General features: G+C 32.8%; 1 protein-coding gene and 1 non-coding gene across 5 annotated transcripts; one reads left to right on the top strand and one right to left on the bottom strand.

The window, feature by feature from the left end:
* Window positions 1-3,333: 3,333 nt before the first annotated feature.
* Window positions 3,334-10,808, top strand: LOC112797312 (uncharacterized). Of its 4 annotated transcripts, none has more exons than XR_003199716.3 (3): window positions 3,334-3,908; window positions 4,013-4,141; window positions 10,016-10,808. It is a non-coding gene; the product is annotated as an uncharacterized protein (transcript). The 4 variants fall into 4 exon arrangements; XR_011881057.1 differs by lacking the exon at window positions 10,016-10,808 and adding an exon at window positions 5,139-5,439 and having other exon boundaries at window positions 3,351-3,908; XR_003199723.3 differs by having other exon boundaries at window positions 3,354-3,908; window positions 10,019-10,733.
* A 358-nt stretch (window positions 10,809-11,166) lies between these two features.
* Window positions 11,167-16,571, bottom strand: LOC112797308 (glutamate receptor 3.6-like). The gene is made up of 7 exons (XM_025840162.3): window positions 16,433-16,571; window positions 15,945-16,233; window positions 13,870-15,221; window positions 13,506-13,783; window positions 13,352-13,383; window positions 12,535-12,941; window positions 11,167-11,782 (listed from the first exon to the last, which is right to left on the bottom strand). Exons 2-7 carry the CDS (start codon window positions 16,213-16,215, stop codon window positions 11,297-11,299), a joined length of 2,826 nt encoding a protein of 941 aa, XP_025695947.1. The 5' UTR covers window positions 16,216-16,233; window positions 16,433-16,571; the 3' UTR covers window positions 11,167-11,296.
* Between the last annotated feature and the right edge of the window lie 1,731 nt (window positions 16,572-18,302).

The raw sequence follows: 18,302 nt of genomic DNA, 5'->3' as shown, positions 1-18,302 counted from the left end.
TTTCTTCTTTTTATCATAGGTTCTTGTGAAGGCATGTTCTTTATGAATTGTTGAGTTGTATGCACTTTCTATTGTGTTGTTTGATCCATCTTTTTATGTATGTTCTTCGTTTAAAGATGTGTCTTGAATTTGTTTAATTTTCTTTCTCCTTAATCTCTTGATGGGTATGTGGTCTTTGTCTGATGATATTAGTGTTGACGAAATTGGTTCCTATAATCAAAGAATATTTTAAATTAGAAATAAAAATGATATTTTGAATAAGTGCTTTTTTTGGAGTATTACCTATTCTATTTATTATAATGGGTAGTGAGGTTCAGTGTTTTTGGTTGGAACTAATAGTGTATTGTTAAGAACCTTCTTTGAGATTAAAATCATTTACTTTAACTTCAAATATAAGTGTGAGGTTGCACAAATTTTTTAATTGGGGTGGTGCTTCAATGTCATTATTTTTCTGGAATGTCATTAGATTTCAAGCAGTTGTGCCCAACAATTTTTTTGCTTCGCCATCAAATAGTATAAAAGTTATTGTAGCACTTTGATATGAAACCTTTAATTGAATTATAAACCTAAAATAAGTATTGGATTAGTAACTAATAATTTGATAGATGGAATTATGAAAAGTATATAGAGATACCTTATTGTTGGATATTGTGGTGTTTGATTACATGTGCCACAAATATAGTTGTCTCCTATTTTATATTCTTTCTTCTAACACTTTTCACATTCAACATAGTTCCATCCAAATTTGTCATCAATTTCGTTTATAGTTGCTAAAATTGTGAAGATATTTTCCTATTCCAATATTCATTTTATGTTATCATTAGGTATATAATATTTGAGTAAGTATAAATGTATGATGCATAATGTGAGTTTTTTTTTGTCTTACATGATCATCAGATTCCAATTGCATAGCCATTAGATCTTGGATAATTATTCGATTTCTAATCATTCTGCTTTGAAGATTTGTGTTGGCATTGTCTTGGTTTGGTATCTCCATTACTTCTTTATGTTGATCAGTTCTATTTAGGATTTTTTTATACTTTTTAAACTGAATAATTAAATAAATGAATTAATTTTTGAGAGACTTATTAGTTATGAAATACCCATAAGTCAGTTGTGCGAATTCTTCAATTTATGGATTGATGTAGATTTTTGTACTCGAAATTGTGCTAATCGAATAATCACCTAAAATATTATAATATAAAGGTTATATAAAATAAAATTGTGTTGTATTTGTCTCATTTAATGCATTATATAAAATATAATTATTTGAGCTAAGAAAAACAATAGATTTAAAATTTTTTGAAAAAGATCGTACCTTTATATTCATTAACCAATGTTGATGTGATGCAATAATTTTTTGACTCTTTATTTGTATTGTAATTTCTTTATTTATCTGACTTGATAGATTTCTTAACAACGTGACTTTCAACACGATGTTCCTAAAATTATTAGTAACTTTTTGTAACGATATATATAAATGAAAAATGAATTGCTTTAATATTTTTTTACTCTTTTAGTATTAATTTTATTTTTCGTATTTTTGTGGGTTTTCTTTAACATCTACTTATTCTTCTTTTTCTAGTGCATGCAGTTTTTCAATGACATCTACAATAAAAAGAACAAAAATATGTGAATTTTTTTAATAAGTTATTTTTTATAAGAATAATTGAAATAGTATAAAGTAAAAATAATTAAAGTAATTTTTTTTGGGAATTCAATTTAAAAATACAATAAATATGTTTGTTTGTACCTTTTCATTTAATATAATCATTTCTAAACAAAGAGACTCCTCTTCATGTGTGGGTGTTAATGTTTCTCATAGACAAACTACGTGAACTTTGATAAACCAATTGTCTGTTTGTTTGGTGATATTGTCCAAAGAATAATGCTCCATTGAGTAAGTTTGAGATGTTGTGTAGTTCAGAAATAAATTTCTTATGCTAAATTTGATATTATTTGAAGGAATAGTGATAAGAGACTTATAAGTAGTTCAAATAGCATGAAATTTGAATATTTATAATGTAAAATTTATTATGATTAATAATAATATTGTGACATATGTAATATGGATGTTTATTACATTTAATGAGTTATTTATAAAAATTAATAAATTAATTATTAGAGTTATAAATTTATTGTATTGTTTATAACGGTAAGATATAATAAATATAGGGATATGGATTCAATGTCTTTGTAAGTTACAAATTTGGTTGGACATTATTAATTTTTAATTATTGTCATTGGTAATTTTACGCCCTAATTTGCATATATTTCTATTATTTGTATTTTTTTGCTGATTTGAAAATAATAGTTGATTTGACAAAAATTAAGTAATTACTTCTAAAATTTTGTCAAATAAACGATATTGCTAACATGGCATTAATAGAAGAAAAAAAAATTCTTACAAATAATGTAGATAAACTTATCCACCTCTCTTTATATGTTAAGAATAGAATAGAGTTATTATTCAAGTGAAAAAAAATGAAAAAAAAAGCGGAGAATGCGAACAAAAAATGCATCTTCACAATAAATTTGAATAACATCCAAACCAACTTCTTTTGCTTCTGTATAAGATTTGGCCACATTCGCAAATAGGCATACATCATGGCATGGCATGTAAAATGATAAACACGACAAAAATTAGGGGTGCACACGGTTCAGTTTGTCTCGAAAACTCAGCCCGAGTCCGAAGTATTTTGGATGATGAAAATCTGGATCCGAAATGATTCGGAGTTGATTCGGAGAGAAGAAATAAAATCTGAGAAGACAGTAAAACCGGCTCGAATCACCTGGATCAGCCCGGTCATCATATACATTACACAATTAAGGCTAGGGTGGGGGGGTGTAAACACAACAACGCAACAACGCAGCCCTCAAGCTTCCTACCTCCCTCAGCCATTCAGCCTCACTCCTCCAGTCCCCAGTCCGGCAGTCCCCACTGCCCACGCTAACCCTGACCTCGTCTTCTCTCCCATTCCTAGTATCCTAGCACGCACCACGCAGTCGCACCCTCCTCCCCTTCTCGTCTTCTCAGCCCTCCGTGTCTCACACAAGTCACAGGCGAAGCTCGTCGTTCGACTGACGACCTACGGTGCTGCTCTGTTTCTTGGCGACCATTGACGCTTCTCTGCTTGGTCCGATAGTCTACCTCTTCTTAGGGATGTTCAAAATTGATTGAACAAAACTGATCAACCGAATCAAAAAATCGAAAACTGAATAAACCGAAAATAAAAAAAAACCAAAAAATTTTGTTTGCTGTTTTTATTGCGATTCAGTTTGGTTTTCGATTTTGACACTGAAAACCCTAACCGAACCGGTTCAAAAAAACTCAAACAAGACCAACCCTCCCCCAACCTCCCACAACGTGGCCTAACCTAGCCACCAGCCCTCTCACTCTGCGCTCTCTATTCTCGAAACCCACTCCCACTCTCCCAACAGCCAGCACCTCCCACTCCCAACCTGCGTGAACCCCGTCCTCCCACCACCTCCCTGCGCCGACGAACCCCTTCCTCTCACCACCTCCCAGCGCTGCCGAACTCTTCCAGTTTTTCACACAGCGCCGCCGAACCCTTCCTCCCAGCATCTCCTCGCGGACAGCACCAGCCAACACCGTCATCGCGGAGCCAGCACCACCCCCCGCCGCCACCCACAGCATCATCTTTGGCCCCGCGGAGACGCGGACACTAGCCTACCCAGTAACCCCAAGCCCCACCCCCAAACGGAGTACGAAACCCAGCCGCTCTCTCCCTAGGTCTCACAGCCTCGCTCTCTGCACCTCCCAGCTGTGGCGAGGGACCGTTCCGACCACCACCTCCAGAGTTGTCAACGGTAGCTCCCAATGGTACTGAAACTGATACTATGAATGGAATCAAGAAACCCTAAATTGAGTCAATAGCATGCAGCAGGTAATAAAAAATTCCTAGCTTCGAATCAATGTTCCTTTGAATCGCAATCTTCTTTCTATTATTTTCCCTCCTAATTTATGATATTCCATTTTTCGTCGTTGAAGGGAGGAGGATCCGACACGGAAGTGACATGGGAGGACGAGCAGAACATCAATAAGTTGGGAAGATTGAACAATCGCTTTCTGCTAGTCCCGCTCCTTCTGCTCCGCTCTCTTCGCCGGTCTTCTTCTCAGGTAAATAATTAATTTTATTGTTTAATTAATATTTTGATTAGGGAACAGGGATTTTGATTATTAGAATTTGCGAATTTAGGGATGTGGGTGTTGATTTTGGTTATTAAAATTCTGATTAAGGGTGTGGGTGTTGATTTTTTATTATTAGAACTCTGATTAGGTGTGGGTGTTGATGCTTCCAAACCCAAATGGAGCATATTTCTTAGCTTTTGCCACTGTTTTGAACTGAAGCAGATATTGTTACATAATTTAATTTCTGTCATAATTTCTCTTCTTGATTGCCTTGTCTTTAAATGGAGACTCAAGCTGCAAGCTTATTAAAATAAAATTATGCATTTTGCTCAGCTGAAGTCACTCAATTCACGAGCACGAAATAATCTTGTTCTTGACCTTCATTTCAATTCCATTTAAACTTTTTGAGTGTCTCAGTTCAAACTTGTTCATGTTAAACTCCACATATGTAGTTATAATGAAATCTAACTCCCAAAATTATGCTTTTTAATATAATGAGGGCATGGTTTAAAGATTGGATTCCTGCACTTTTGTTTTGTCTTTTCATATTTTTGGCACAATACATATGCTGGCTGATTTCTCCCACTCTGTTAATATATGGCCGTAATATGTCATATTATCAGCCACCTCCAAACCCGATCATGCCGATAGACAACCAGCTAAGTTTGGCAAATATAGACACAATCAAAGTGGTTGGAAAAGGAACTGGAGGGGTTGTGCAGTTGGCGCAACATAAATGGACTAATCAGTTTTTTTCTGATTTGTTCAGTTGATGTGTTTACTGATTTGATCTAAAGTATTACTTATTTTTTTACTAATTTGTTTAGTTGATTTGTTTTGTTCTTCATGTTTTATTATAAGGTTTCTGTCTTTTTGATTTGCTGATTAATATTGAATTGTTCTTCATGTTTGCTGATTATGTTTTATTAATTATTGTTAACGGTCAAGTTTTCACCCGGTATAATTGTGGCTCAAAAATGTGTAGGTTTCATCGGGTCTATGGCCGGGTTCGGGTCTAACAAATAGGCCCGGTATATATTTCGGCTTGGGTCTGGGTCACATCGAACCCGGCTTCATCCGGCCCATGAACATTCCTAACAAAAACAGTGCCACCATGCTTAGGAAGGTTGACAGCTTGAAATTCCACTACAACATGCTGTCTTTTATAATTATGATAATATAGGATAAATGCAAAAGCAACTACTATTTTAAATGTGACAATCGAAGAAAAATTATATACTCTATCTTTTTTAATAATTTACTTAATTTAAATATTATCTTTGAAATGTCTTTTCAGTCAAGTACTTCAACATTTAATAATTATAAATAAAATGTTTGAGGTATTTTTTAAAACTTTATTTCATAACATTTTTTATTTTAAAATTTGATTATATGGTAATCTCATCATGGATATTTGAGACCATTTACTGTGAAAAATTAAATAATTTATAATAAGAATGCATTCAAGAAAATTATTATCTTTTTTTTTGTGGTTAACAAAATATTTATTCTAACATATAGAAAAAAAAAGGAAATGGATTCTCATTTCCGGTCAGTTTGGGCCAATTCAGGAAAATTGGACTATTCCGGTCAGCCCCAATAACAAAAAGAAAAATAATTCATAGGGTTGGAGGAGGAGAGTTCATCAATCGCCGGGTCGGGTCATGGGGTTGGGGGCTCCGGTTTTCTGCGGTCTGGGCTAGTCTGTTAGCCTGGACCCTGACCAAAACAAAAAAATTCCTCATCTTCTTCACTCAATCACTCTCCCATCTTCTCCTTCTGCCTCGGCTTATTTTTGTGCTAGCTTCATTCACTTCATGTTGTGTCAAATTTAAAATAGGTTGTTCCAAGGTGGATTATAGATCTTAACTTCTTTCTTCTCTCTGCTTTTCCTCCTTCGTTAGTGTTAAGGTGGTTTTTAATTGTCTGAATTAGTGTTAAGATTATTAATTTTTTTGAGTTTAGTGTGTTCTTGAATTTGTTAATTTTGTTTTGCTATGTCCTTTGTTCCAGTGGCAGAACTAGGACCTCAGCCTCCAGCGCTGCAACCTTAAACCTTTCTCTCTCTGTCTTTCTGTCTTTCTGTTGGAGATATGTAGGTTCTATTGAGTTTCACGTTGATTCTTTATTCATTCAAGATTGAAGTTAAGTGGTGTGAACCAACTATGGAACAAATCAACAGTAAGTTCAGAAATGATCATAGAAATCTCACTGAAGCTTCCTGCCAAACAACTTTTGCGCCTGAGTGTTTCCAAGCTTTGGAAGAAACTTATCTCCTACCCCTGCAAAATCTCACTTCGAATTCTCTCACGCGATACATCTTCGCTCCCTTTTATAGTGTTGATCACGGATCCATTGACTTCGATGCATGTCATGTGCTACTTATGTTGATGCTGTTGTTGCTACAATAATAAATTTCCTTTGCTACAATAGTAGATGCCGCTCTTTGTACCACTGTCAAGGGTAATTATTCATCATTCTCTAAGGTGATGATTGTTGCATCATGCCGAGGATTTGTACTTTCGTACCATCACCCACACTATTTCGTTATATCTAACCAGTATTTGGAGAGAACATAGCCATTTCATTCGCTGTATGATTATAAAAAAATTGTGGATTTTGATGGTTGTAGCATTCAGATGTTCAGAGACAAGCTTTTCTTTGGGTTTGGGTACGACGCAAGGAGAGATGACTACTTGGTAATTTCAACTTAGAATGATAGAAATGAACTTTGGAAGGATGGACAGAAGAATTGGAACTATGGATAGGAGAAAGACGACTTTGGTTACCTCTCCTTGAGGTCCAATCATGGACTAGTTTTAAGGAGGATGTTATTCCTGACAAACTAAAGAGGAGTGAACGTTGGGCACCTTCATTGTTCTTTTAACGCGCTATTCACTTGTTGATTTATTATGGTAATAATGAAACTACTATCCTTGTCTTTGATACCAGTGAAAGGAAGAGATTTTTCGATATTTCTATGCCGAAACAAGTAGGAGAGGATTGGTTTGGCCATCTCGTGGGACTTGGAGGGTGTTTAGCTTTACGTTACTATCATGACGTGGATAGTTCTGGGATATGTGTGATGAAAGAGTACAATGTGCAATAAGAATTCCAAAAAGATTGCACATTTTACTCTTTCATCACACATATCCCAGACGGCCAAACAAACCCTTTCCTACAGATTCCAGGAATTTCGGAAAATCTCTTCCTTTCACTGGTATCAATGACAAGAATAGCAGCTTCATCATTACCATAAAAAATCAACAAGTGAATAGTCCCGTTAAAGAACAATGAAGGTGCCAGGCTTCACTCCGCTTTAGTTAGTCAGGAATATCCTCCTTAAAAATCAACAAGTGAATAGTCCCGTTAAAAACAATGAAGGTGCCAGGCTTCACTCCGCTTTAGTTAGTCAGGAATATCCTCCTTAAAACTAGTCCATGAATTGGACCTCTAGGAGAGGAAATCAAAGTGGCCTTTCTCCTCTCCATCCTTCCAAAATTTCTTTATATCATTCTAACTTGAAACTACCAAGTAGTCATCTCTTCTTGCGTCATACCCAAACCCAAAGAAAAGCTTGCTTTCGAACATGTGAATGGTATTATGGTATAACTTGTAAAATCCAGAAATTTCTTAGAACTACGGAATGAAAAGGCTGTGTTGTCTCCTGTTACTGGGTTCCATGTGACGAAAAAATATGGGTGATGGTACGAAACTACAAATTCTCGGCATGATTCAAGAATCATCAATTTAGAAAATGATAGATAATTATTAAAGTGGTACAAAGTGGGGTATTTATTATTGTAGCAAGGGGATTTATTATTGTAGCAACAACCTCATAGTACGTGACTAGTGCATCTATGTCAACGAATCGATGATCAACAGCAAAAAGGGAAACGACGATGCATCTATTGCTGGCGCGAGAGAGTTCGAAGTGAGATTTTGCACATCTGGGGTCGGAAATGAGTTTGTTTCAAAGCTTGGAAACACTCTTGAGGCGCAAAAATGATTTGACGGGAAGCCTCAGTAAGATTTGTATGATCATTTATGGAGTGAACTTCCTTAGCTTCAATATTTAATGAATAAAGAATCAATGTGAGATTTAAAATAGAGCCAAGAAAGATGGTAGATATTTCCAACTGAAACTCAAGTGTGTTGAATAGGTCGAGAGAAGAGTTAAAGAAGAAAGACAGAGAGAGGAAGGTTTTAGCAGAAAACAAACCTGGAGAAGGAAAAGTTGTGGCTCAGGTGAAGGAGTTGGAGTCTTTGTTATCTGCCAAGGAAGCTGAGGTCCTAGTTCTGCTGTAACCAAGGACATAGCAAAACAAAATTAAGAAATTCAAGAACACACTAAACTCAACAAAATTAACAATCTTAACACTAACTCAGAAAATTAAAAACCACCTTAACATTAACGCATTTGTATTTTTTCTTCACTTTGTTTAATTGCTTCCTGCAAATTCAATTGGGTAGCCTATTAGCCTGAAAAAGAAACCAGTACCAATGCAATCATGTTACACAAGAACTATGCCAGAAACATAGCTTCTCTCTCAAGATTGATTGAGTCCTGAATACAATGAAGAGAATGACGCCTAAGATATGCTCAAGTCTTCACAAATTCAATTAGGTAGCCTTTGTAAGCAAGGACTGAGATTGGGACTAAAGTGTTAGTTCTAAAACACAAAATTTCAGTTTTTTTAGTACTTCCAGAAAGTCGGACACAGGGAGATTAAAACTTTAATAACATTTATTTTTAAAATAATCTTTATTCAACTTTTTAAATTCCAAATCTAACCCCATTTTTCCTTTTCCAACAAACACCGAGACATAACTCAATCTTGCACATGTTATACTAAATACAATTCAGAGACTTAATTTAGTCTCAGTCTTCCGGTCTCTGTCTCAATCGCTCTTCCAAATGTAGCCTTTACTTACTAAAGAATTAACAACCATGGAATTACCTTTAGACCCTCAGCTGCCTCTCTTTCCATAATATCCAGGTCATGACTTGCTACGTGGACATCCTCCAACATTTGCTTTGCCTCAGCTGAACATCTATTTACGTAATCTTGTGTTTCAGTTTTTATCATGTCTAGTTCAGCTTCCATCTGGTGGATAATGTAACACACAGAGGAAGAACAAAAGTCAGGCAACAATTTTCACAGGGTCGATGATTTCTGCTTCCAATACGCATCTAAATGATTCTGGCAATCTTCAATATATACAGTATACATTGTTCTTTCATCTTAACCAGAAAAAAAACATTGTTCTTTCATGCTTTGCTGACCTTCCCATAAATTAATGCTTTGCTGACCTAGATGTCTGAGTTTTCAGTGCTCATATTCATTGAGAATAACTATAGTTGTTCATATTGGAATTTCTGGTCATGTTGTAGTTAAGTGATTTTGTGGTGTTGTTAGATGTGACTGTTTTCTTATGTTGCTGCAAGTTTTTTCTCTGCCTTTTGCTGCATCGTGTAAAGTATTAAATGGTCATCTCATAGTATTAAATAAACACAAAAGGGTTACATTCTCCTTTAGCATGATCTTCTCTAATATACTATCAAATAGGCCACAAAAATCTCATCCTATATGGCAAAGAAATTGGATCAAAGCACACATTAGAATAAACTACAAAATTTTAGCCTTTCATTCCACATGCAAAGCCTTCATCAATAGAGTCTTAAAACTCTGCCCTGATACCCTGCAAAACATGCAAACAAAGATATAATAATGTAAAAAACAGAAACCTTAAAACAACTATAGTGAATTTGCATTGCTTCACATAGATTTGAAAAACTAATCAAGTAATGATGGTTGTCTTAAAAAAATTAGTGTTACATACTCATTGATTTGGTTACAGTAGTTTGAAATTTGATTAGTAAAGAGGAAGCTCTCCAACCGGGATGGTTCAGGGAGTGGTTTGAAGATGGGTTTGAAGGATCCTCCTCAGGCAAAGTGTCCTCTCCAGCAGCTTTACGTGCCATGTTCTGGGTTTTTGATCTTTAGTGTTGATGATAATTTAGTAATGTGTGCTGCTGTGCAGTATTTTCTCACCGATTGACTTAGTTGTGGTGAAGATGATTTTATTGAACGTTGATCTTGCTGATACTGCTTTGCATGTAGTAGTAAATACAGTTGATAGTAGCTACGGTTCAGAATAACCGTCATTTTAACCTTTGGTACATTCATAAATCTAATCAATGTTTTTAGATACAAATTCAATCCATATATATTGATGTATGAATGTACAAAGTCAAAATGACAATTAATTTGAGCTAGAGGGAGTATGGTTTGGGGCTATGCTGTTGTGTTGTAAGATTTTTGGAAAAATAAAACAACTGGAATGTGAGATCTTGTAAAAGTTGCATGCCTGTGGATTTTGAGGCAGAAACTGCAAATCTAGGAAAGTTTAAAACTTGTTTGCTTGTTGGGATGCTAATTTTACTATTGATCGACATTCGACAGGGAAACCTAAGAACCCAATATGTTGGGTAACATTACTCCAATGTTTAGATAGTGTGATGATCAAGTTTATTGGTCTTCCTTGTTTGATTAGTGATTACATTTCTACAGTATCATAGTCTTCATTCTTGGAATGTGTTCAAGTTCATTATACTTCCTATTGAACTTGGTAGAAGTTTTACTTATTGATGGCATCTTGAGTCCCGCATTCATAAATCTGAAAGTTTTTTATGTGCTTTCTGTAATCTGTGATTGTAGTTTACATATTTTTGTTTTCCTCAAGAACCTTCCTACTTTATAATTCTCATATGCATTATCATTATTAACCATTGAACAGGAAGACAAGATAGGTCTTCCGGGACTGGCTGTCATGTGCCAGAATCTTGCTCTCAATATTGCCCAAAATAAAAGTAATTTTTTATTATTTAATAACATTTTTTAAAAAATATTGCTAAAAAATACTATCAAAATGTAAAAAAAAATATTTTAATTTAACAACATTTATATAACTATCATAACCACCATAAACATAAACATATTAGAAATTGCCATTTTAAAAACCTATATCTAAGAAACTTCACATATTCCTATGTCACATCGACACACAATGATGGCCATAATTTGAAACCATGCATAATGCTACATGTACTATAGTCATGTATATACTTGTAAGCCTTAATTAGGCACCATTTTCAACATGGATGCTAACGTTTGAATCATGCAATGTTGAAACCTCTCCTTCATGAGCCACTCTGTTATCTTTGCGCCTTCTCTTTTTCCCATTTTTATCTTCCATCTCTTCTTCCTCTTCTCTTCCATTGACAAATGAAAAGAAAGATTTGATACGAGAAGAACGCGAAGAAGAAGATGATGAGCCTCCAAGGTTGTCATTACTAGTAGTGTTGTTTGAATAATGCCTCTTAAAACGGTAGGTCATTCTAATAACATGGCAAAGGAGAGCAATGAAGCATGCAATGCCAATAAGAAGGAAGAGGCCCCAAAAGCTCTTAGTCTCAAGCCTATCTATCCCTTGCTTTGCACCTTCTGAGCTACAAGCACTTCTTGTTAGCCATTTGTCATGAATCCTTTGAAGATCACCATTCTCTGAGAGTTTTAGAATAGCTGTTGACATGTCAATTGCTAAGGGAGAGTCTCTTGGAAAGGCCTGTAAATATTTAAAGAATGTGCCTCTTTTAGAAATATCTAAAATATCGAAAATATTTAGTAAAAAAAAAAAGTAGCCAAAAACAGATAGAACAAAATTGTTATATTTAATATTTTTTAATTATTGTAATAATTAACAAATGCTAAATAAAATAAGTTTTGCCTGCAATTTTTATCTCTCTAATATTATCGTTAAAATATTTAGATTATTATGTCAATACCTATTTGTTATATTTGATTTTTTAATATATGATATTTACTTTAGCTATTAGTTTCACTCTACTATTCATTTAGGGATCTTTTAGATAGTTCAATTTCAACAGAAATAAAAATAGAAATGGTAGAGTAGTATATATAATAAGAAAAGAAGATCTAAATTAATTTTTTTCATTTAATAATATATAATCAGTTTTTTTCAAAAAAAAAAACTTACTTTATTTGTTGATTAAAAAAAATTAGTTACATTCCCTTATAAATTAAAACCAGCACTACAATTAAATTATTGATATTATGTTTATGTTTGTGCAAGTGAGCATCAAATTAAAATACAAACATATGAGGAAAAATATAATATATATACACCACCCCCACCAACTGCAAATAGTGGCGGTTTTGGAGGGTTTTTGCGATGATTTCAAACCGTCGCTAAACGGGATGGTAGTGCTTGGTGAGATGTCATCCTTTAAAATTGAATTTTTTTAAATATATATATATATTTAAAATTAAAAAAGAAGCATATTTCAAAATACTTACAAAGCCCCAACCCATCTTGGTAAACTCTTGACCAACAATCCCAAATTCACACCTAGTTGCTAGGAACAACTCCATGTATGCACGTTCATCTATGATTGCAGCAACACCACCATTAGCAGCTCCATCCTTCAACGCCTTCTCATATTCTGAAGGGTCATTGAGAGGAACAAGCCTTGACCTATGTATGTTGAGTTCATCTGTTAGATAATTCTCAGCAAATGATCCTCTCAAGTAACCAATTCTTTCATTGCTTGTTGCTAAGCTTTCAATCCCCTTAATTGGGGAAGAGAGTTGTTCCACTGTGAGGATTGATGTTAGGCTTGCAATGTAGCTTGAATTCAGTATTAAAACCACAAACAGCCATATGATTAAGACTAATCGGCCAAGAGTGCTAACAGTTTTCTCTCCTACAAAGATAATTAGGCCGGATAAGACACATGAATAGTTGTATCGTAAGAGTTTTAATTTTTTCGATCCGTATAAAATTTGCATAGATTTTTTTATTTTTTATTTATTTTATGCTAAAAATATATTTTATAAAATAATAAATTAAATTCTAAATTTTTTTATTATAAAAATTCTAATACTATATTATAAAACTAATTATTTCAAAATCTTAGGTACAAAAATAATTATATATTCAAATAGTTCTCTACAATTTCACTCATAGATGAAATTAAAGGTGTACTCTAAAATCATTTATGATACTAAACCTATATAAGGTATGTAACCAATTAAATGAGTTATACTATTTGAACTAATACAAGATATAGAAAAACAACAATACCACTGGATAAATAAAATTTTAACCACTTACTATGTGCAAAGAACAAGGTTGAGAAGCTAAACCTGCATAGAGAAATAAATCTAAAAGTTAAAAACTTGTTGAAATTTACACTATTATTATTATTCAACATTTAAGAAAATAAATAAATTTTATTTGTTCTGGCACAAATTAATAATTAAATTACCATATAATGGTGACAAATTGTCTCCTAGGAGTGCCTCTAAAATCATCATTCAAGCGACGTTCTAAAATCCAAACAACAGCCCCAACAGCTAAGAAAAACATTCCTGTGACAAGCCACATCATTGGAGTAAATGGTCTTAGAAAGGCCCAAGCATTAGATTTCATCTTCCTTATTGGTGCCACAACAACTAAACCGGATTCAATGTATGGTTGTGTGAAATCCACAATCTTAGTTCTGTTTGTGGTAATGGTAATGTCGCCCACCACAGCATCAAACTCCTACACATATCATAATAACAAGGGTTTCAATAATCATATAATATATTAAAATGGATACCATATAACATATAATAATAGATACTCACACCAAGTGTGACCCTCTGAAGAAGTAATGAATTCAATGGATTGGTTTTACCATCACCAAATGGAATAAACTTATTTGGGACTGGATAAGGCAACAATTCCAAGGCAGCTGTGAACACATCAATGCAATAACCACTAAACTTGTCAGTGCCTTCAGTTCTTGACACAAATTCATGGTAGCTAACCCTAAGTGGCACCCCAATTCTCAATTGTTTTCCATTGTTGGCAAAAACCCAACCTCTAGGTGTTTGTGTTGTTTGGCCAGGCCATATCACACCATAAAGCCCTTCACTTGAATTTCCATGATTTGGAACTTGTTCACCAGTGTGAAGGCCAGAAGAATTAGACCAAAATCCAATCCTCCTAACCCCAGTTCCAATCACATTAATGATCTCATATGATGGATTCATTAGGTTTCCATCTTGAGAAAACTCTACTCGGCCGGTTAAACCGGTTCGATTAACTTCTAGAATCTTCTGAAGCAACATGCTACCATTAAGAAACATTCCCATAGTATCAAGATGAAGGGTATCACCATCACCCCTTAAAGTGTTTAGACTTGAATCATTTGAAAATTTCAAAGTTCCACCACTTCTAAAGAATGCATCAAGTGCATAAGCTAAGGTCCAAACAGTGTCATAAGCATATAAACCAAAGATGTTCAACCCAAAAGGACCCTCATCATTATTTTGATGAGCTAGTTTGGGCCACCTAGACTCAAAATTGCTCTTGATTCTTGAATCTGGTGTGTGCATTCTCAAGGTGATAACACCTTGCATATCATTCATGATTGAAGTTGTAGCCAATGATGGATCAGAATCAAGAGCAGTTGTGAGCCAATCAGTAACTATCCACACATAACCACTTACCATCATGCCTAATGATTGTGCAATATGAAGAACTTCAAGGCCAAAAGAAGGGTAAATGTGAAGAACTATAACCCTAGACTCCATTAAAGCAATTTTAACTAATGCACTATTGATTTCTTCCTTGTTGACATTGGTATCATCAGGCTTAAGGGCTGCTTTGTGTGATATCTTGCAACGTTTTTCGGCAAGCTTATCACCTAATGCAGCAACCCCATTTCTTCCATGATCATCATCAATGAAGATTGCAATCACATCTCTCCATTGGAATTGATCAATAATATCTGCCACTGCAGACATTTGATAAAGATCACTCTGTGTTGTTCTAACAAAATATGGGAATTGGAGAGAAGTGAGTGTAGGATCTGTTGCTGCAAATGATAAGAGAGGAACTTGCATCTCATTTGCAATGTGTGAGATTACATGTGCCATTACTGAGTATTGTGGACCAATTATGGCTGCAGTGTCTTTCTCCATCAATAGCAATGCTATCAAAAAAACAAAAAACTTTCATCAACATGGTCTAATATTAATGAGCAAGGAATAGTAAAAGAGTTAAATTTTATTGTTTGTATTTTAGTTTTTATAAAGAAAATGTATAAGAACCAACTTTTATGTTAGTCAACATTAACTAACTTTATTCTTTTAGTGTTAAAATTACTCTTTTTCTAATTTTTACAGGCATTTTAGAGGATTAATAGAGGGCTAAAAGTGCAAGATAAATTTAGAGTTTGTGATTTAGAATTTAAAGTTCACGATAATGAGAGGTAAAATTATAAGGATATATGTTAAGAATAACAATGTTAGTAAAAAAAATGTGACAATAAAAATTATGAATAAAAAATAATATTTTTTTTTTAAAAAAGTGATTGAGATGTTTGTTAAAATTTATGTGTTGGGGAAAAAAATCACCATAACCAAAACAAAAATCAGTTAAATGACAATTTTACAAGAATTTAAAACTTATCTAATTTTGACCAAAAAAAATGTAATAATACTACAGTGAAAAGTAAAATTCCAGTAAAAAAGTATAAAGATTATTTTTTTTAGTAAAAAAAATCTATTAAAAAAATATTATCACATGCAATGTACATAATTTTTTCTAAACTTAATAAATATTCACTCTTCATCGTGATTCTACTCTTTACTAAAGAAATTTGTAAACAAAGAAATATGTTGAGAAATATGTATGAGATTGATAATGCACTTACAGTCAATGATTCCTAGAAATCCAGTTGATAATTTTGTGTCTTGCATAGAGATGTTAAGCTTGGTTCCACTGAGAATGGTTGAATCTGAATTTACATCATTCACTGCTGCTTCTATAGCAATTTTCGCCACCTTTCCAATGGTTGAGTTGAGAGCTAAAATTGCTCCTATGTTAACATTAGGAGGTGGTTTTGCACAAACATTATTGCTGAATAATATTCCACTACTTGAAACAAATATCACAAACACAATAAGAACCCAATCTTTGCTCATCTTCTATATATATTTGTTCTGCATATATGTATAACAAAAAAATAGTCACTCTAACATGCATGTCATTGTGAGTTAAAAACAAACAAAAAAAAAAAACAAAAATTTTAAACACTATTAGAAATTTAAATTAAAGTATATATTTCGGTAAATTGATTTTGTAAAGGCGAAAAAATTTAATTACTATAAAAGACTGGTGTATAAATAAGCACTAACGTACCGATAGTTAATGTACTTTTTTTTATTTTTTCTTTTTCTTTTTTTTAAAGGAAGAAGCTGAAAGCTTTGAGAGAAATTTACAAAGTATCAAAAATTAAAGGTGTTTCCCTTGCACTTTCACAGAAATAATTTATTGTCTTTGGCATGCTTATGCTCCATAGAATGGAGTCCTTTTATATAGCAAGTAGATCATGATGCATGTGTTTAGTGCTTTCAAAACTTTTAGCTATATCCAAACTAACTAGGCACAGGATTCGGTGGTTCAGGAATTTTTGGACCACTAAGTGGTCCAAGTAAAAAACATATTTTTAAAATTTTTTTATCAATTGTTACGTAGTTTTTAAACTAATTTTAATTACAAATCAATCCCATATATTTTATTTAATTATAAAAATAGTTTTTTATTTTATAAATTATTATTTTATCAATTATCTATTATATTTATTCACAATCAAATACAAAAATAACAACCAATTATATCCTCCATTCATCATAATAATTCCAATTGATTAAAAAATTAACTTTGATCTCGTTACGTTCGTCCATGGCTTCCAAATCGTGTTTCCTTGAAATTCAATCGATTGATTTTTCAAAACAATCGATTGAATGATAACTCAATCGATTGGTTTACACTATATCACAAAACAATCGATTGAAAGTTGTAAGGTAAAATGGTAAAAAGCTTATACCAATCGATTGTTTATACTTTCCAATCGAATGAATGTCTCAAAACAATCGATTGTTGTTGTTACTCAATCGATTGAATTCACGAAAACAACATGGATTTGCCAAATACAATCGATTGGAAAGTGATGACATTGAAGTTTTAGCCAAATTCAATCGATTGGTAATATAATCCAATCGATTGGAAGGTGATGAAGTTGAATGTTTTGCCAATTTCAATCGATTGGTAATGGTACATAAAATTTATAAAACGTCAATGATATTTTTTTTAAATTAATTTATAAAATTTTTTAGATTTGTGTCTTCTGAAAAGTAAAAAAAAAATTATAGTAGAGTAAAACTTACCTGAAACCAAATAACATAGTGTAACACACATCTTTGATCAATATTAAAAAAAAAATTAGCCTAATTATGTACATAAAATCCTAAAGAATACAGTTCTATCTTATTTAATTAAGTTAGCTTTAAAATATCAATAATGTTTTTTCATGTGCTGCTTTTAATCTAAAATCCTAGAAAAAAATTGATTTAAAATATTATAATGTTATTATATTAGCACAACACTTTATTTTTGTATGATAAATACAAGTACATTTTTATATAAAGTATTTAAAGTATATAAAAATTTACTCCTATTATAAAAAAAATATTTAAAAAGTCATTAAATTTTTATATGTTATTAAAATTTAATAAATACAAGTACATTTTTATATGTTATTTTTAATTCAATGTATTAATAGGAGTTAAAATTAATTTATATTTAATAATTTTATACTAAAATTAATTTACTATAATCTTGTTTTATACTTCTTTTAGTATATTTTTTTATATTATATAGTATTTTTTCTAGTATCTTATTGTACAATGTGTAATTCGAATTACCATTTGATTCGAAATGTGAGTAATTCGAATCAATTTGATTCGAACTTCCTCCTACTCACGTGTTCCTACTAATTCGAATTGATACAATTCGAATTATGCTTTTATAATTCGTTCTAAGTTGATTCGAATTACTTGTATGCAATGGTTGGGAATAATTGGAGCTGTATTGATTCGAATTATTAAGGAATGTAATTGGAATAAAGTTGTTTCGAATTACATTAAAGTGTGCTTTGGTGAATTCTTGTATCAGATTCTTGTTTGGCTTATATGCGTAATAAACTTCTCTCCTTGGCTTAAATGCGTTT

The sequence above is a fragment of the Arachis hypogaea genome, chromosome 1 (genome assembly GCF_003086295.3).
Source record: "Arachis hypogaea cultivar Tifrunner chromosome 1, arahy.Tifrunner.gnm2.J5K5, whole genome shotgun sequence".
NCBI lineage: Eukaryota > Viridiplantae > Streptophyta > Magnoliopsida > Fabales > Fabaceae > Arachis > Arachis hypogaea.
Note: the sequence above shows the minus strand (reverse complement) of the source record. Positions and strands in the feature narration are given on the sequence as shown.